The 21,712-nt window shown below is 40.3% G+C and overlaps 1 protein-coding gene and 1 non-coding gene across 2 annotated transcripts in view; both read right to left on the bottom strand.

Moving 5' to 3' along the window:
• Positions 1-1,246: 1,246 nt before the first annotated feature.
• LOC126292252 (chymotrypsin BI-like) overlaps positions 1,247-21,712 on the bottom strand; it is a 155,523-nt gene continuing 135,057 nt past the window's right edge. The window contains exons 5-6 of the mRNA XM_049986149.1: positions 17,551-17,687; positions 1,247-1,692 (exon numbers count right to left, since the gene is read on the bottom strand). Coding sequence (XP_049842106.1) covers positions 17,581-17,687 — 107 coding nt within the window. The 3' untranslated portion in view covers positions 1,247-1,692; positions 17,551-17,580. The remainder of the gene's footprint in view (positions 1,693-17,550; positions 17,688-21,712) is intronic.
• Trnat-ugu (transfer RNA threonine (anticodon UGU)) lies at positions 4,000-4,074 on the bottom strand. The gene has a single exon. It is a non-coding gene; the product is annotated as a tRNA-Thr (tRNA).

The following is a 21,712-nucleotide window of genomic DNA, read 5'->3' as shown; positions in this document are numbered from 1 at the left end:
TTTCGGATGAATCCAGGTTCTGTTTACAGCATCATGATGGACGCATCCGTGTTTGGCGAGGTCGTGGTGAACGCACATTGGAAGCGGGTATTCGCCATCGTAATACTGGCGTATCACCCGGCGTGATGGTACGGGGTGCCATTGGTTACAAGTCTCGGTCACCTCTTGTTCTCTTTGACAGCACTTTGAACAGTTTACGTTACATTTCGGATGTGTTACGACCCGTGACTCTACCCTTCATTCTATCCCTACGAAACCCTTTATTTCAGCAGGATAATGCACGAGCGCGTGTTGCAGGTCCTGTACAGTACTTTCTGGACACATAAAATGTTCGACTGCTGCCCTGGCCAGCACATTCTCCAGATCGCTCAGTAATTGAAAACGTCTGGTCAATTGTGGCCGAGCAACTGGCACGTCACATTACGCCAGTCACTACTCTTGATGAACTGTGGTATCGTGTTGAAGCTGCATGGGCAGCTGTACTTGTACACGCCATCCAAGCTCTCTATGACTCTATGCCCAGGCGTATCAAGGCCGTTATTACGGCCAGAGGTAGTTGTTCTGCATACTGATTTCTCAGAATCTATGCACCCAAATTGCGTGAAAATGTAATCACATGTCAGTTCTAGTATAAAATATTTGTCCAATGAATACCCTTTTATCATCTGCATTTCTTCTTGGTGTAGCAATTTTAATGGGCAGTGGTATACTTGGAACCATAGGGTGAAAAGTGGGAAATTCATACTTGTTACATCCTCTACTCACTGATACAGGTCGAAGTGTATGAAACAGCTGTAAAGAAAAGTTGAATTACAATGAGCTGCAAAACGGGACCTTAAAGTAAAGTGACAAATTACATACGATAGACTCCACTGTGGCCTGTTAAACGCACAGTCCTCAACGTATCCCCTTTCCTCAGAGACTGAACACTGAGGATGTAAACTGATATAGCCTCGTCAGTCCTGAGATACATTTTATGAATGACAAATTTATGTTGGTTCTCAGTGCACTGTCCTTGACCCACATAAGAGTAAAATAGTAAATTTAAAAAACTGGTGTGATTCTCCAAAATTTTAGCAAATTCTCCAAATGAAGACTATTTATGTTTATAAATTGCTATACATGTGCAATATTCAGGAAACTCGATGTTAATGAGTTAAAAAGTATGACAACGATGTTACTGAAAATCAAAACTACAGTCATTGCCGAATGCAGAGCCATTGCTACATCGGAAAGAAACCATCGCTTCTCTGTTGTGAAGAAATAAACAGTCGTTTATTCGATAGAGCAGGGTACATTAGAGAATTACAACATATTGTAAATATATTCTACCGTATTATTTTTTCACCATTACTAAATGTACTATCCTGATGTGTTTTTATTGTAATTAGGATCCAGTAACCCCATCACCAGGTTTCTGGTAGAGCAGAGACAGAACCGCAGTCGAAGCATTTGCTTTGAAATTGTCAGAGAAGTGAGACGGCGTCAGTTGGGAGCTGGGCGGCAAGCAGAGCCAGCTTCTCGCTAGACGCTGATCTGGGCCGTCTTGGTGATCCAGTCAAGTACGGATGTGACCCTCGTGTAGGCGCCGGGCACCCCGGCAGCGCCGCAGCTCTTCGTCAGATAGCTGGCTACCCCGATCTGCTTGAACCCTCCGTCGGTCTTGAGAACCAGAGCAGTGCCACTATCTCCCTGCAATGCAGACAGTTGTTTACTTACACCTCTCCTGCAATTATGAAATGAGCTTACCAACAGTATTAACCCTTGAACTAATGGATTGATGCATAAGTTCGTAGCGACAGATACACATGACAGCTACTTTCGTCACAAAAAATATGTTCTCCTTTACAATTTACAACGCTGGTGACTTTAGAAAACAGGTGGTTTTGACACGAAATCGTCGAGCCTGTTCGGTGCGAATTTTCATCCGGAAAGGAAGTTCCTTGAAGGTTGTTCGATGTTGTTGTTGTTGCGGTCTTCAGTCCTGAGACTTGTTTGATGCAGCTCTCCATTCTACCCTATCCTGTGCAAGCTTCTTCATCTCCCAGCACTTACTGCATCCTACATCCTTCTGAATCTGCTTAGTGTGTTCATCTCTTGGTCTTCCTCTGCGATTTTAACCCTTCACGCTGCCCTCCAATGCTAAATTTGTGATCCCTTGATGCCTCAGAACATGTCCTATCAACCGGTCCCTTCTTCTTGCCAAGTTGTCCACAATCTTCTCTTCTCCCCAATCCTATTCAATACCTCCTCATTAGTTATGTGATCTACCCACCTAATCCTCAACATTCTTCTGTAGCACCACATTTCGAAAGCTTCTATCCTCTTCTTGTCCAAACTATTTATTGTCCATGTTTCACTTCCTTACATGGCTACACTCCATACAAATACTTTCAGAAACGGCTTCTTGACACTTAAATCTATACTCGATGTTAACAAATTTCTCTTCTTCAGAAACGCTTTCTTTGCCATTGCCATTCTACATTTTATATCCTCTCTACTTCGACCATCATCAGTTATTTTGCTCCCCAAATAGCAAAACTCCTTCACTACTTTAAGTGTCTCATTTTCTAATCTAATTCCCTCAGCATCACCCGACTTAATTCGACTACATTCCATTATCCTCGTTTTGCTTTTGTTGATGTTCATCTTATATCCTCCTTTCAACACACTGTCCATTCCGTTCAACTGCTCTTCCAAGTCCTTTGATGTCTCTGAAAGAATTACAATGTCATCGGCGAACCTCAAAGCTTTTCTTTCTTCTCCATAGATTTTTCTTTTGTTTACTTTACTGCTTGCTCAGTATACAGATTGAATAACATCGGGGAGAGGCTACAACCTGTCTCACTCCCTTCCCAACCACTGCTTCCTTTTCATGCCCCTCGACTCGATAGAGAGTGGAAGACTTGGAAATCTAAGGAACAGGATCAGGTAAATAAGGTGGGTGCGGAATGACTCCCCAGCCCAGCGCGTGTGTAGTGTTTTTTGTCAGTCTAGCAGAATGCGGGCGGGCGTTATCGCAGAGTAGCATCACTTCACTGAGTTTTCCTGGTCGTTGTTCTTGGACTACGCTTGCAAGACGCCTCAGGTTTTGACAATAAGTGTCAGCTGTGACGGTTATACCGGGGCAAGCAATTCACTACATCGTCACAGTTCCACCAGATCTTTTGTAGATGGGCGCAGGTCATGATACGAGGAGTTGCTGCTTTATTTGGGCTCAACCATTCCTTTCTTTTCGTTATATCATCATGAAGGCGTCATTCCTCGCTACCAGTATCGATACAGGGCAGCAATGGTCGGAGTTGTTCACGAGCCAGTTGATGACGAACGAGCAGAGGCACACACAGGACCACCAGGTGCTTTTTGTGCTTTTGGCTTGGAGCATGCGGTGTCCATATGCCCGATTTTTGAATCTTCGTCATTGCATGCAAATATCGCACGATGGTGGAATGATCGCAGTTTATCACATTTCGCAATTCCAAAGTACACTGACGTGGGTCACTGTGGGTTTAAAAGCTTAAACGATCCTCATCAAACCCCGTAGGTCTCCATAAACCTTAAGCGTCACTACTGTCAAAACGATTCTCCATAAAACGAGTAAATCATTTTCTTGATGTCCTCTTTGCAATGTCATTGTTGCCACGGAAGGCACAATTGCTTCTTGCTGTCTCCACTGCTGTCATCCCCAACTGAATTCAAGAAGAAGATATGGCGGAAATTTTACGATTTCTTCACGTGGCACTCCATTTCCTAGCGTCAGCATGCTCCACTCACTGTCTCCAAATGAAAAAATGACAACATGTAAACTCAAATAGTAACAGTGATCTACAAATAAAAATGACAATCGGTAAATAAACCGGTAATCAGAATACCAACGAACAAAACAAAAACGCTACAAACGTATGCGCCAACCTAATGTATACAGAAATAATAATTAAATCAAGACCCTCCGCTGCCGAGAGGCGTTGATATACATCAACGGGGACAGCTGAAAATGTGTGCCCCGAGCGGGACTCGAACCCGGGATCTCCTGCTTACATGGCAGACGCTCTATCCATCTGAGCCATCGAGGGCACAGAAGATAGTGTGACTGCAGGGACTTATCCATTGCACACGTATTGCCTGAACTCTTACGAGACTCGGTAAGATTGTCTGCCGCGAGTAATGAGTGTAATGGGCAGGGACGCTACTAATGTAGTGAGTGGACAGTAAGTTGGGAATGTGGGTCTCAGGGGAGCGTGCAAGGGATAAGTCCCTGCAGTCACACTGTCCTCTATGCCCTCAATGGCTCAGATGGATAGAGCATTTGCCATTTAAGCAGGAGATCACGGGTTCGATTTCTGGTCGGGGCAAACATTTTCAACTTTCCCCGTTGATGTATATCAACGTCTATCGACAGCAGAGGGCCTTGATTTAACTATCATCTCATTCTCGAGCGCTGAATGGTCACCGTTAGTATCTGTTCTTTCGAACATGTCTGAAAGAACAGATACTAGTGGTGACAAATGCAGCGTTCTAGAATGAGATGATAGGTAAATCAAGACACTGTATCTGTCCGAAAGAACAGATACCATCTTCATATAAACTACAGTATAATGGATGTACCAGGAGCGTTGGACTAGTCTTAAAAAGTTGTGTGCTCACCAATGACACAAGTGTGCTGATGAAGGACACAAACACGTCAATACCAGAAACATTCAGTACAATAATGTAAATGCTTACACTACAAAAAACTTTCCCTTCTGACAAAAATCTATAGTGTGCGATTCCGGATATCAAGGACATGAGTGGGTGCACGGTGGGTGGGGCGACGTTCCTTGGGATCTAGGAGCATAATAAACTAACGTGGCGTCAGCATGCCGATGTCTTTAGCACTGTGCCTTGCACTTACAAATCTCTCCACGAGGTGACATGCTGTGTCGACTGCCAACACATGTTGCGAATATACACTCAATATGGACTCAGTGAGAAATCTTCTAAAGCAATGCTGTTATGATCAGAAAGCACTTACTTCCCAGACGTGGTTATTCGCTTAAGTAATGTTGACAAACGTATCTGATACAGAAGCCTCTTCTTTGACGGAGGAACTGTTAAACTATAATGCAAGTAAATATACATCCTAGTCGTAATTGAAGTTATTAGCAGGAGCCATATGTGGAATTCACAACCGAGACGGGTCAACGACATTTCCACTGAGGTACTGCTGATATTAACAAAGGTAAAATTGTCTCTATAAAGATGGAAACATTAGTTACAGTCAGTATCCATTACATTCTGCTGATGACAACTCTCTTGTAACATTGCACACTGGACAGTGAATGAATGTTGAGTTACATTTGAGCGAGAGTGATAAGAGCATTTAAAATTTCGTAAACATTGAAGCAAATCTTACGTATTGTGCACCAAAGTTATATTTTTGCACATAAAGAATTAGTTAGCTACGCTTTTAAATAAAATTCTCATTGGTCTTAGGCCTAATGATTCGTTACAGTTTGATACTGCTGCTCCACAGTTATCATTGTCAGTAGTTTTGTGGAGTGCCTGTAAAGCCAGTTATTTATTAATCGTTCTTCTAGTGTCTAGTAGACAGTCATGTGAGGGCTTCCTTTTGTTACATCCACCAGATGCAAGACGAGAAGAATGGCTTCTTGCACGTTTCTGTGAGATCAGTTACGTGCCTGATCTTACTTTCACCTTCTCTACGGTAGGAGTGTGATAGGACGAAGACTATTCGTACATTTTGTCCTGAAGGACAGTTCTTGACACTTTCTTAGAAGGTTCTCGCGACATGCATGGCGTCTTTCTCAGACTACACCAATTAATATTCTCCTATATTTCTGTGCCAGTCTACAGCCACTCAAATAGTTCTGTGACCAACCAGAAAGCCATTCATTCTGTGCTTCTGATGTTCATGTTATTCAGACGTGAAACAGATAGTATAGATTTGAACAGACATAGAACCTACAAGTGATTTGTATTAGATATATTTCGTGAACAATCTGAAGTCAACTAGTATAGTATTAATGAATCACACCTTCTGATTTGCTTTACCTGCAAGTTATGCAAACGTAGTTTTTCCTCTTCATAACAGTTCACATTCCAGCAGGAATATCTACATCTGCATCTGAACTCTCCAAATGACGATGAAGTACTTGCCGGAGGGGGGGGGGGGGGGAGAGGGGAGGCGGACTATACCAGTTATAAGCCCCCCTTCGCATTCCATTCACCAGCGTATCACGGAAAGAATGGGTGCTTACCCGCCGATGTGCGAACTGGCATTTATGTGATATATCCTTAGCTGGTGGTGGCGTATTCCTAGATTCGTCACTTGAAGTTCGTTCTGGAAATTTTGTAACTAGAAAATTTTGTGAAAATTAAAACTATGTTGGACCGAGACGCGAACTCAGGAAAGGCCCCGAGTTCGAGTCTCTGTCTGGCAAATAGTTTTAATCTGCCACGAAGTTTCGGACCAGCACACACTTGGCTGCAGAGTGAAAACTTCGTTTTCTAGCTAGACTTTCACGGAAGAGTACGCACCTATCTTCGAGCTCGTGTCAGCATCATTGTTACCCTCTCCCGGGGCTCAAATAAAACAGTGACCATTCCTACTACCCTTCTTTCTCCCCGTTCAATATCCCTTCCTTGGTTCGCATCCCACAGGCTTGTTAGTATTGCAGAGTGGATCATACGAACTCTTTGTATGTAATCTTCTTTGTATACTAATAACATTCCCCTCACATTCTAGCAATGAGGCCCAGTCCGTCACCTGCTTTATCTACGACTGAGCTTATGTGATGGTTCCGTTTCATACCACTACAAGGTGTTACACCCAGGTACTTGTGTGAGTGGCCTGATCCCAACGGTAGCTCATCGATCAAAGGATTCTATATTTTTTCGCACAGTTTAACATTTCTCAATACTTAAACTTAATTACCAGTCTTTGCAATACTTTGAAATCTCGCTAAGATCTGAATGTTTGTACACCTTTTATCAGACTCTCCTTCGTTACAAATAACTACAGCATCTTCAAGAAGTCTCAGGTTACTAGTAACATTATCTACAAAAAAGCACCGTCCGAGAAGGCCTTGAAGGTCCAACAGTACCGACCGGCCACCGCGTCATCCTCAGGCCTTAGGCGTCACCGAGTACATACCGAGTGCAATACTGCATAGCAGTCAATTTATTGTGCGACGTGTCTGTGAAAACGTCAAAGGAATTATTGTCATTACGAGAAGAGAAGCGCCAGTCAAAACGGCATCCATGTTAAATTTTTCATTGCAGTGTAAGTTCTTCTACTAATTGCCATAAATTCAGATTTAAATGGAATTGGTGTATGGACTATTTATTTAGTGTAGAATCTATGTCTCACTCCTTCATGAAGTTATTTAATTTTCTTTATGTTTTTGCCAAATAGAGAGTTCACAGTCACGAATTCTTTCGTCGAAATCGGACGGAAGTTGTATGCGGCGAAATATTTTCTCCGCGCCACATTCTACTGGTAAATGCATGATAAACTACGGTCACTTAGGAAATTCATGTTGAGCTATCCAAAAGTAATTATATTTTGAATAGGCATTTACTCTCCCCTGCAATGCAACTTCCGACTGATCAGACGATCCAACAAGAGGCAGCCGCACACGGTCGGCGTTCGCAAATATATTTCCACCGCTGATTATAGCTATATGTTACAGCACAAAAGTAAACATATTGTTATAATTAGCGACTACGAACGGGGACGTTTATGTATACACATTACGTAAACATATCGTTATAAGGTGAGCACTGCTCAACGCTCGTTCTTCAAAATCCTCCATGAAAAAATTCGCTATTGCTGGTGATGGTGGCGAACTCATGGTTGTTCCATCCGTCTTTTCATAATAATTTCCACTGTATAAAAAGTAAGTGGTCGTCAAAGTGTGCCGGAACAACTTCAAAATTTCTGAGGGAAAATGAGCACCCAACAGTTGTAATGTGTCATCCACAGGTACTTTGGTGAACAGAGAGACCCCGTCGAGGCAGACCATGGTATCACTTGGGCCTATCTTCATCTGTTTTATGATATCAACAAAAATTTTTGAATTCTTAATATGATGTGGGCAGTGGCCAACTGTAGGCGCCAACAATTTAGTTAAGTGTTTTGCAAGCCTGTACGTAGCAGAGCCAATAACGCTAACAATCGGTCTCAACGGGAAGTTGTCCTTATGAACCTTTGGCAAACGTACAGTTTTGGTGGCCTAGGTACTCTCGGCCTTAAGTCCTTCACCAGTTCGTCGGAGAGGCCAGAGTTTTTTACTAGCTCCCTTGTCTTCCTGTTGATCGCCGACGTGGGATCCCATATGAGAATCCGATATGTGCTATCCTCCAGTAACAATCCAACTTTCTTGTGGTAATCTGTAGCATTGAGGATTACCGTGGCGTTCCCCTTGTCAGCAGGTAAAACAACTAGATCTTCATCTTTCTGTCTCTGTCTCTCCTCTCTGCTGATGTTTGACTTAGGCGGCTTGGAGGTCGCTAAAATTCGGCTAGTGGCAAGCCTTACGTCCTGCTTAAATTGGCTCGTTGTGCAAGACTACGGCGATGAAGTAAATGAAAGGCATACAGTAAGAAAAAAATACTAACTCTTTGTGTAACAGACTCAGTTGAAGTCAAAATAATCCTAAAAAGTTGTTTAGCTAAGGAATTATGAGAAATTAGTTAAATATTACAAAGTATTCAAAGGAAACAGTTTAGGAGAACTGATACAGTGTCTGACAATCTGAAATTATGTTGGTCACAGGACAAACCACAGAGACTAATTAGATACACACATGACAACTATGGTCATTGTGGAATACAAATATGTACCCAAAACCTACAGGAAAATGTTTGTTATTGTAACGTAGATAGAAAGGTAAGAAAAGAATTATGAAACTGTGATAAGTGTCAGTGAGTCAAGGTAAGTAATAGGACACATCAAAGTGAAATGCAATACATTATTCCTGTAAAACCTTTGCACTATAGAACTTTGCCAAAATGTAAATGCAGACAATATTATATTTTTGTCACGTTTGATGTTTTCTTCTAGTATACCATATTATGAAAGCTACAAGGAAAGAAATCATTGGAAAAACTGAAAAAAGATTATTTTAAGAATGTAGGGAAAGCAAAAGTTATTTTATCAGAAAATCGTTCGTAATTTTTGCCAAAAAACTGCAAGTCATTTATAGCTAAACATGTTTTCAATTCAATTTATAGTTCATTACTGAATTCAGCAGGGAGATACATGCATGAAATTCGTCATTGGTCTCGTACACTTTGTAGCCATAAACATCCAACATGGTATGAGCACATAAATGCTTTTGAAGATATTACACACACACACACACACACACACACACATATATATATATATATATATATATATATATATATATATATATATATATATATATATATATGTTGGATGTTTATGGCCACAAAGTGTACGAGACCAATGACGAATTTCATGCATGTATCTCCCTGCTGAATTCAGTAATGAATTATAAACTGAATTGAAAACATGTTTAGCTATAAATGACTTGCAGTTTTTTGGCATATATATATATATATATATATATATATATATATATATATATATATATATATATGGTAAACATTAAGTCCAGAAACACTTTCAAATATTTATTGCACAGATACCAAACATCGTAGAGATATACTTATGTCATTTTGAAGAGAAACCCTGAACGTTTTTTTCGTGTATACTGCCACAGCGTAGTTTGGTAATTTGCCGATAGTCAGCGCTAGTCGCAAACATGGCTATTTCAGATGCGCACCGAGCATTCTCTGTGTTGGAGTTCGACAAAAACAAGCGGGCTACAGCTGTTCAGCGGATGTTTGGTATCAAGTACGGTAATAAGGCACCAACAAGGAAGATCATTTACCAGTGGCACAACAAATTCGTTACGACGTGTCGCTTGTGCCTGGCAAAGAGAAGCGGACGTCCCAATGTGAGTGAAGTGAATGTGGAGCACGTACAAGAAACATTAATAAGGAATCCAAAATAATTGGTGTGTCGTGCATCCCTTGCCCATGTTGCAGCAATGGCTGATGCCTCAAATGCAACTGGACTCTCCATTCATCTTTCAGCAGGATGGGTCTCCACCCGATTTTCATCACGAAGTTCGTGGGTACCTGAACACAGAGCTGCCACATTGATGGATCAGCTGTGTTACAGAAGAGGACAGCTGTTTCATGGAACGGCCTCCCCAATCACCAGATCTCACTCCGTGCGACTTTTTTCTTTGGGGACACATTAAAAATCTGGTGTATGTGCCACCTCTACCACGTGATGTAGCAGAGCTCCGGGAGAGAATACGGGAAGCGACTCTCATAGACGATCCTGCCACGCTGGGACGGTTATGGCAAGAATTCAATTACCGTACTGACGTCTGCCTGGTCATTCACGGTTCACATATAGAATGCCTGTAAAGTAACTTTCACAGTTTCTCTTCAAAATGCAATCTGTATGGCATCTGCACAATGTTTAGTCCTGGTGCAATAAATAACTGAAACTGTTCCCCTGACTTTATGTACACCCTCTATACGTGAATGGGCGAGTGTGTGTGTGTGTGTGTGTGTGTGTGTGTTTCTGTATAGAGCCTATATAAGTGACAAATACTCCATAATTTATTTTGGAAACTGTAATTAAAATTCGTTTAGTTTACAAGAATTGGATACAATTAAATTATTATCAAAGACCAATGGCTAATAAGACAATTTAGGATACAAAAAATGTGAACATCATAAATATTTTTCATTCAAACAGAAGAGAGGTAGTATGGATAGTAAGAGATAACAATGACAGATTTAAAGATAGAGAAGGGGGATGTGGCATAGAATCTTTCCTCAACACAATATACTGTTGATATATTGCAAATGAAACAGTGAAAATAATGGTAATTATGTAGATGTCCATAGTTCTGACTAATCTCAAATGCATTCTTCAATTTTCGATTAGTATAAGAAAACACGCAATTTTTGCAGTGAAAACCCTTTTCTTTTAATTTCAAATTCGTTAAGAATTTTTACCCTTCTTTTTATATGGTTTCGAAGATGTAGCCCCTGTAGTTTTCTACGTTTGGGATAAATCACACGATTTACACTAGGATGCGGGTTTTCCGAAATTTCGAATGGAGCAATGTATATGTCGATAAACTTTTTTAGTTCTGTATTTAAAATTTTGCGCATTTCATGTGATATCACCAGTACATAGTCGCCAGCCTTCAATATTGTTATTTTTGCTTTACCATCATGTCTTCTCTTTAGTGTTTTCCCCTGTTTTCTTATAGTATCTTTGTCAGATTCCGTACATTCCTGTGCAGGACAAAGTCCGTTTGACTGTTCAGGATGTCACTAAACCAGCCCAAAGACGACAACCATGCACGAGCACAGCCTACTAGATGGAGGGGGTTCGACATCCGATGAATTCCACTCATTCCACCAGGGAGGAGGTACACGCGTTGTGTTGTCTGTAGTTCAACCATGCCTAGACGGTCAATACTGCGGTTCAATCGCGTCCGCAATGTTACATTGTGCTAGGAAGGGCTCTCAACAAGGGAAGCGTCCAGGCATCTGGGAGTGAACAAAGCGATGTTGTTCGGACATGGAGGAGATACAGAGACACAGGAACTGTCTATGACATGCCTCACTCAGACCGCCAAAGGGCTACTACTGCAGTGGATGACCGCTACCTACGGATTATGGCTCGGATGAACCCTGACAGCAACGCCACCATGTTGAATAACGCTTTTCGTGCAGCCACGGGACGTTGTGTTACGACTCAAACTGTGTGCAATACGCTGCATAATGCGTAAATTCACTCCCGACGTCCATGGCGAGGTCCATCCTTGCAACCACGACACCATGCAGCGTGGTACAGATGGGCCCAACAACATGCCAAATGGACCGCTCAGGATTGGCATCACGTTGTCTTCACCAATGAGTGTCGCATATGCCTTCAACCAGACAATTGTCTAAGAAGTGTATGGAGGAAACCCAACGAGGCTGAACGTGGAAGTTCCCTGCTGTTTTGGGGTGGCAGTATGTGGGTCCGACGTACGTCACTGGTGATTATGGGAGGTGCCATAACGTCTGTACGATTACGTGAATGCCATCCTCCGACTGATAGTGCAACCATATCAGCAGCACACTGGCGAGGCATTCGTCTCCATGGGCGACAATTCGCGACCCCATCGTGCACATCTTGTGAATGACTTCCTTCAGGATAACGACATCGCTCGACTAGAGTGCCCAGCATGTTCTCCAGACATGAGCCTCATCGAACATGCCTGGGATAGATTGAAAGGGCTGTTTATGGAAGATGTGACACATCAACCACTCTGAGGGATCTTCGCCAAATCGCTGGTGAGGAGTGGGACCATCTGGACCAATAGTGCCTTGATGAACTTGTGGACAGTATGCCACGACCAATGCAGACATGCAGGCATGCATCAATGCAAGAGGACGTGCTACTGGGTATTAGAGGTACCAGTGTGTACAGAAAAATCTGGAGCACAACCTCTGAAGGTCTGGCTGTATGGTGTTACAATTCCACTATATATATATATATATATATATATATATATATATATATATATATATATATATATATATATATATTACTAACGTATATATATATGTGTTAGTAATGTTTCCCTTATGTGTAAATACACATACTCACCTTCATTTTCACATCTCCTCTGGTATACAGAGCCAAGATACAGACAAATTTTCATGATAAAGTTTCTGATGCTGCTGTTAGGGACATGACCATAGTCATCCATTCTGCCGATCTTGGTTCATGTCAGATGCTACCCACCTTAATGTTTGAGGCTCCCACTTTCTTATTCTTACTGTATTGTCTTGTAACTACAGCTATTCTTTCTATCTCCTTCTGTTGATGAGCAGTAGTTTCAGCTAAACTTCTGCAACAGTACCAACTTTCTCTCTTTCCTTGCATCGAGATATTTTGAGGCACTGTCCTTCCCTAGTTGCAGCGTTTGAATAATGCTTATCTCTTGTTCCTGTTACTAGTAAGTACGGTCTGTCTTTTGCAAATAATCCATTATTAAGCTATGTTACTTTTCAAAACTAAATGATATTCCTTTTGAAAGCTAAACTGACATCTGATGATTAACATAAAATTTGCTATTTAACATAATCCATGTGGTAAATATATTTTATGTTAGACAGTTAAATTATATCTGAATATCCGAAATTATGTCAATTGTCGTTGTAGGAAACTTATTTTGTCATTATGAAGATGAGTTAGTGTTCGTACAATGTCAGTTCATGCACAGCACTTGTATTATGATAGAAGAACTAAAATCTGGCTAAGAACTGAAGTTTTCGGAATCCTACTTCATACATGATGATGAGTTTGAAATTGTTGTCTTAGTAACATTATGTAAAAGATGCTACGAAAACAAGAAATCTGGTTTTTCAGAACTTACAGACGATGAAGGTGTTGTTAATAATAGGCAATAAATGTAATACTTTTCGAATGAATAGCTGAATGAAATACAGTGTGTTACAAAAAGGTACGGCCAAACTTTCAGGAAACATTCCTTACACACAAATAAAGAAAAGATGTTATGTGGACATGTGTCCGGAAACGCTTAATTTCCATGTTAGAGCTCACTTTAGTTTCTTCCACCTACGCTCAATGGAGCACGTTATCATGGTTTCATACGGGATACTCTACCTGTGCTGCTAGAACATGTGCCTTTACAAGTACGATAAAACATGTGGTTTATGCACGATGGAGCTCCTGCACATTTCAGTCGAAGTGTTCGTACGCTTCTCAACAACAGATTCGGTGACCGATGGATTGGTAGAGGCGGACCAATTCCATGGCCTCCACGCTCTCCTGACCTCAACCCTCTTGACTTTCATTTATGGGGGCATTTTAAGTCCTTGTCTACGCAACACCGGTACCAAATGTAGAGAATCTTCGTACTCGTATTGTGGACGGCTGTGATACAACACGCCATTCTCCAGGGCTGCATCAGCACATCAGGGGTTCGATGCGACGGAGGGTGGTTGCATGTATCCTCGCTGACGCAGGACATTTTGAACATTTCCTGTAACAAAGTGTTTGAAGTCACGCTGGTACGTTCTGTTGCTGTGTGTTTCCATTCCATGATTAATGTGATTTGAAGAGAAGTAATAACATGAGCTCTGACATGGAAAGTAAGCGTTTCTGGACACATGTCCACATAACATATTTTCTTTCTTTGTGTGTGAGGAATGTTTCCTGAAAGTTTGGCCGTACCTTTTTGTAACACCCTGTATATGTATTGAAATATTTTGCAGTTTTTTATGAACATATTGCTTACAAAATTATCTATTATATGAAGTTGATGGGTTTAGGAATGAGTTGAGATGATATAATGAAAGACAATCTCTGTGAGATGTGGAAGATACTTTATGATGTTTTTGATGTTGTGCAGATGATGATGAAAAGGTTTAAATCTGAATTTAAGAAACTTTATTCATTAGTGATTGACTATGACAGAGTTCATAGAAAAACAGCTTGATATGCAGTTATGTAGGTACTAAATACCAAATTTTAATAATATGTCTCTGTATATGTTAAGTGATGATATGATTACTTTATTTTATGGACCGTATTAAGTTATGCTATTGCTGACTCTGACCTGTTCTTTAGGTCAATATGTTTTGCTTTAAGAAATTCATGTTTGCCAAGTCCTTCCATATTAAGTTAATCCCACGTATTTGACCTTTATACCCATTTACTTATGTATAGCTGGAAATGTGACCAGAAATTAATAAGTTATGCTTTCTGTAGCAGCCATCACATTCATATACAGTGACAATTATTGAATCGTACGAAAAGAAAACTAAAATTAGTTGCAAACTACTGCGTGCGCACACTTTATTCAACATGTAAACGTCACTATGGATATTCAGATATTGGTAAAGACATGTTCCATATGCCTGCCATCCTTGACAATGATGTGGCGCAAACGAATAACGAAATTCTGCATGACGTGCTGGAGTTTTGGAACATAGATGCTATCGATGACCTCTTGAATAGCTGTTTCCAGCTCAGCAGTCATTTTGGGGTTATCACTGTACATCTTCTCGTTAATCTAGCCCCACAAAAAGGAGTCACATGTGTTCATATTAGGAGAATATCGTAGTCAATCCAGTGGTCTCTGGGTATATCAGAGCAAAAATGTGGTCTCCAGAGTGGTCCTTCAGGATACCAAACACACTCAATGCTGCATGAACTGCATCTTGTCGAAATCAGGGTCACTTTGGATGATTGGGATGAAATTATCTTACAAATCTGCATGTACCATTTATTAGTCACTGTGCCATCAAAGAATGTTGCACTGATTATTCTGTGACTGGACATTGCACATCACAAAGTCATCTGTTGAGGGTGAAGAGACTTCTCGATCCCGAAATGCGCCAATTATGCTTATTGATGAACCCATCCAAACGAAAGAGGTCTTCGTTGCAAAACCAATGTATATATGTAGTACTAACTGCCTTCATGCTCAACGGCCAACCATGGAGTTTGAACGTTCTAATGCAAATGGTTCAGAAGTTATGACGATTTTATTTCATATAGATCAATAATTGTCACCCTGTATAAGGGACATTCTACTATGCGAAGCAGAAAAAAGCATTCCCACTAATGTAACAGAGTATTTTACCAGAGTAAGATATGAAACACGACTAATGTATTTGAAATAAGATAAAAATCAAATATAAAGGACTCAAAAATGATAAAATTGAGTGAAGTGAAAGAAAACTTGATGTTTGTACCATTTTCTTGTAATGAAGTGAAGAGAGACCTTAATGCTCCTGTACTAATCTGCTATTATAAACACCGAAAAAGTGAAGAAAGTAAACATGCAAAATTGTTAAGGCTTTCGTGGCTACTTGTTGACAAACTGCCTATTGGCTTCTGTCTTGGGTTCTTCGGCCTTAGTTCATCAGATGAACGTTGACTGAAGAGCCCGAGACAGAAGCCAATAGGCAGTTTGTGAGAGTACATATGGCTTTGCATGTCAAATGTAAAGAGCTTCATTTTATGAAAAACTTAAGTATTAAATGTAATTATGTCTAGTAGTATTTAATTAGTCAACCAATCATTCTCTAATCCTATGTGCAAAAGGTCATTTCATGTATTTGGTTTAAAAAAATACTTAATCATCATTAGGTCTATATAAGGCAAACACATTTCAGTAAGGAAAGTAATTTGCTTTTTATTTTCAAAACACAACTTTGAACGGTTTCATTATATTAGTGATGTAGTTTATTTTTGCATGTGCATGCTTACAAATTTCTTGGTGGGCTATTGTAATGGAACTGCTGAACACACCCCATTATTCACGAAATATTGTATATTACGATACTATGCAGGTGAAAGTAATGACCCTCATGATACACAATCAATATTATACCTACTGTTTCTTATCATCATTCAAAAAGGTAAAACTATAATCACGATTTGGAAATATTAACATTCTTTGTAATTATATGAATAATTCTGAAAACATTTAACAAGGTAGTAAATTGTATTAGACTCTGGGTTGTAAAGACCGATATATACACATATCTATGTATTATGTCTTTATTTATCACAGCACTTGATCTGCATTTGTAACAAGCAGTAATCAGTTTGTATCTAACTGAGCTGCGAGTCAGTTTTAGTTGTGTAATGACATACTTGATCAGGTTCTGGAATCTGGTATGGTGCAGTTATTATGGAATGAGATAGAAACAGTCATGTTGAGCAATATTTTTTAAGTGTCTTCTTCGAATCGTGCAAAAAATACTGACTGATATTAAGAAGTCAAACAACAAACATTGATCAAGAAAGTGAAGCGAAATCTGTCTCTGATATGTTATCAAATTTCACCATACATATATGAAAGCAACAACCAATAAATCTTGTAGGAAGCGAGATAATCGAACTGGACAACCTGCTAAAGAAGAATGCTACATCAATAAGACCTGAGTTAAGTAAATTTGCTTTTAACAGCCACTTGTTCATTTTCTATTATTCCACAAATAACTTCATTGTAATTAAATGGCAATGTTTGCCATTTTAGTTGGTTTTGATATTATTGCCGCCAACAGAGCGAGTAGGCCTGCTAAAGTATCAACAAAGTTATCAGTCAAAAGTCTTAGAGAAGAAATGCATCTGTTGGTTTCACCTCCTTCCAGCCTGTCACACTGACATCTGCTGACAGTAAGATATTAAAAGCAATTAAAAAAACGCGGACTGGCTGTACCTGCTTGCTTGATTACAACATATTCTGAGAGGTCATCAGTGTGTGCAAGCTGACTGAGTGTCTTAGTTACCAATAGCAAATTCTGTTAATTCAATGAAATAAATTGTAACAATATTAAGTAATAATTTTAACTGCATGAAGCATTTACGTTTAAACAACAAATGCAGAGTTTCAAAATTTGTAGAATTATCAGTTGCTGATGGTTAAGCGCTCAAAATGAACTACACTTTCTACTCACAGCGCAAATGCCATTGTAGTCGTTTCCAGCTCATAGCGTACTTTCAGTAATGTAGCCTGCACTGTAGAACTCACTGCATACTGTGTTGGGAACAACCGTCACCTCAGTCCATAGAAGATTCTGCGGACAGCAAGGTTCTGCAACCAAAAGAATTTCATCATGTAATATGTATGTCTCCTTACCAACATGAATATCCAGTTACAGTACACATCAGTAGAGACATTAAATAATAAATAAATAGTAATATTTCCAAGTTATTCGCAGTGCAGGGTCTCTGAATGCTGAGTTGCTGAAATCACAATAATAATTTTTACAATAATTGAGGTGAACATTGTTAGATTAGTTACTAATTCTATTTGTCTAATTTGTTCCATTGTCGTAGAGATTAAATCAGTTTTCACGTCACAAACAAATTACAAGCTCGTGCACGTAGTTGAATACTTGCTATTTAGAGATGAATGGAAACCACAGAGAAACATACAACATTGTACTATAAGGTATATTACACATTAGTCTTCAGCAAATCATGTGATGCTGTTGAGACTTATTTCAACTACACAAAACTATTAAGATGTTATCATTTTATATGTAATATAATTGATCAGTTTGGTAAAGGAAGTTGTACAAAACAAGCAACTGTCGATTTAATGATAGTTACCTTCCACAACTCTTGACATGTCTTGATACCAGGGGTGACTGTGTGGCGCACTCCTTCTGTAGTTAATTAGAGCTTTACTGAAGAATATTGAAGTAAATATTTTTAATGTGTTGGGTTTAAATTTCCTTTTTCAAATCGGTGATGGACTATTTAAAAATTTTGCCAGCAGTTATGTGTGCTGGTGAATTTGAGAAATAGCAGTCATATCGGTGTACACTGTCACCGCTCACTGCTCTTCTCATCCACGACATGTAAGTAGGAGGTAATAGAGAATTTTACTCAGAAAAATGGTAGTGAAAACAGCAACTTGACCAGAGTAATTACTCACTACATGTTTATCTTTTAAATCAGGTGGTCGATATTAATTAATGAGTGCACAAAACGAACAGGTGCCGTCAGTGCAGCATAGTGGGTGTACTGTTGGCTGAAAAAAGGCAAGTCATCATGGCGAGAGAGAAGCTACGTTTCTGGATATTTTTTAAAAAAATACAGCGTTGTTGAAGAAGCGAACACCCCTTATTTCCAAGCAGGACCTAATAACGCAACTGATTCTAATACTAAAATTCTGACAGATTTCATTCTGCAAGAGTCTCAGGTTGAGGTATCTATGGGAAGCATTACAATATTTAAAAAGATTAAAGGTGTTTGAGAGAACATTGGTATGGTCCGAAGTGATTGGACGTATCACGATTTGGCTTTGAAGTTATGTCAAAATACTCTTTGTCTTCACGAATATTGGATAAATAATGCTGTTTAAAGGAAAGTCGCATAGGAAGTGGATTTGTTTGGTGATTACACGTGTTTCTACTTTTGTGACACGCTCACAGGCTTAGGCACTGCAACACTCTGCGTAAGTAACTTGTCTTGCGTGTCGGTAGTTTCATACTGAGAAGGAAAAGTTACTTTCGCTAGTGCACTGCCATCTCTGGTCGAAGCAGTTGACAGTTTGTGCCATCCTTGTAACGAATGTAACCAAACGAAACTTGACGACACTCAGCCTCGACAATAGATCCATATTTCACTAGATTTGCCTTTGCTTTCTAGAATTACTATTTTCTAAATACATGTGTACAACATGCAGTTGGCAGTCATTTGAGTAAGACAGGTAAGTTTGACAGGTGGTTGGTGTATTTGGACTTCAGATTTGCGGGACCATAAAGGTAGATCTGTAAGCACGTGATCCACTTAGCCTTGGTAGACTACCACGGCCTGATGAAGGCGGTTTATGAGTTGTACATGGCGCTTCACAGTTTGGACCATGGTGCTTTTCTCTCGTAGGATGTCAGTGTGTTTAATTTTTTTTGACACGAGAAAGTTTATAAGTCAGATCCATGTAAAATACCAGAGGGAAGATCGACAAGGGTACAAAGTCATTTTTTATTTTTTAATACAGCTTCTAAATCGTGGTGAATTAATATCAGTGTTTACTATCATTTTCCATTTCCGCTGTACTTTCTTTCCTACAGAAGATTAACGTAATAAAATCTTAGCAAAGAGCACTAGTGAGGAAAAATCAAGAGATATAGAGATACAATTATTTCTTTCCTTGATTAACAATGCTGTAAAGTGTGCAAATTGCTGTAACAGTTTGTTCGATTTGTTAAGTATTATTTATGCTCCATTAAAAAAATCATATCAATATATATTTCAAACAATGTCTGACACTGTCTTTTTCAGAAACTCCATCTTGTCTGCTACAGTAATATTTTATATTATTATCCACACAGGAAGTGCAAAAAAGCCTGGAGGAATGACTCGAGGAGAAATGCCAAACTTTATAATCACGTAAGTCTATAGGAAAAATAAATGTAACATGTAGGAAAATTAAGGAATCCTTTGGAAAAAGTACAAGCAGTTGTATGAATATATAAGCTCAAGTAGCAATCCAGTACTGAGCAAAGAAGAGAAGCTTGATTGGTGTGGAGGATGTAAGACTGGCAATCGAATGGGAAGAGGGCATTGTGGAGCTAAGATGAGGGAAAAGAAACTGTGAGAAAAATTTGTTAACCCACTGACTATGCAACATTACTGTCACAACTTCATGTAAATTTTTATGAAATTTTAATAACTTTATTATGTATAACATCAGTTAATATGTGCCAAGAAGCATCAACAAATAGAGAAGAAAGTTTCACTCATTCAGTCCTGGAAGAAATCTGATATTTACGGAACAATTAAACAAGTTATAAGTAAAAATAAATAAGGATTTAACTATGTTCTTATATGCATAATTAGAATACTTAATCTTCATATAACTGTGAAGTACATAAGGGGTGAATTTGTTAAAGAAAATGAGTTGTTTACAAGACAACCAATAAGAAAACTTCTCGTGGCGACCAGTGGCGCACCTAACGCCACAGGACGATCCTTTGTCATTGGCTGGCAAGTTGGGAGCAACTGGTCTGCAGTGCAGGAGGGCAGCACTGGCAGCAGAGTAGGACACCAGTGACGTCGCGCTGCTAGCAAGTAAGTGTCCAGCAGCGCAGGGGTGGCATGCTCTCACCGGGGCTTGTCAGTCAGTTGGCAATCCTGGGTGGAATTGTAGCTACAATCAGGGCCACACCATATGCGGAGGTCTTCCGTGACCATCCTAAAAATCGACCTAGCTTATCAGAGACATTAAATACAGGATGGACGTACATTAATATTTAGTGTGTATTATCTGCGACAGAAATATTTCTGCTGAATGTAAACCTCATGTACACATCTCTGAATGTTCATCGTTTCATAATGCACAAGTGTTCGCGTTTGTTGGGCATCACTGTAAAAACATTAACAAGTGAATGTAACAGCGGCCGCCAGGATTTACAGGATTGTTGGTTAGTTATACTCCACTGCATAATTTAATACTACACTCCTGGAAATGGAAAAAAGAACACATTGACACCGGTGTGTCAGACCCACCATACTTGCTACGGACACTGCGAGAGGACTGTACAAGCAATGATCACACGCACGGCACAGCGGACACACCAGGAACCGCGGTGTTGGCCGTCGAATGGCGCTAGCTGCGCAGCATTTGTGCACCGCCGCCGTCAGTGTCAGCCAGTTTGCCGTGGCATACGGAGCTCCATCGCAGTCTTTAACACTGGTAGCATGCCACGACAGCGTGGATGTGAACCGTATGTGCAGTTGACGGACTTTGAGCGAGGGCGTATAGTGGGCATGCGGGAGGCCGGGTGGACGTACCGCCGAATTGCTCAACACGTGGGGCGTGAAGTCTCCACAGTACATCGATGTTGTCGCCAGTGGTCGGCGGAAGGTGCACGTGCCCGGCGACCTGGGACCGGACCGCAGCGACGCACGGATGCACGCCAAGACCGTAGGATCCTACGCAGTGCCGTAGGGGACCGCACCGCCACTTCCCAGCAAATTAGGGACACTGTTGCTCCTGGGGTATCGGCGAGGACCATTCGCAACCATCTCCATGAAGCTGGGCTACGGTCCCGCACACCGTTAGGCCGTCTTCCGCTCACGCCCCAACCTCGTGCAGCCCGCCTCTAG

Source organism: Schistocerca gregaria, chromosome 9 (assembly GCF_023897955.1).
Source record: "Schistocerca gregaria isolate iqSchGreg1 chromosome 9, iqSchGreg1.2, whole genome shotgun sequence".
NCBI lineage: Eukaryota > Metazoa > Arthropoda > Insecta > Orthoptera > Acrididae > Schistocerca > Schistocerca gregaria.
This window is presented reverse-complemented; position numbering and strand designations above follow the sequence as displayed.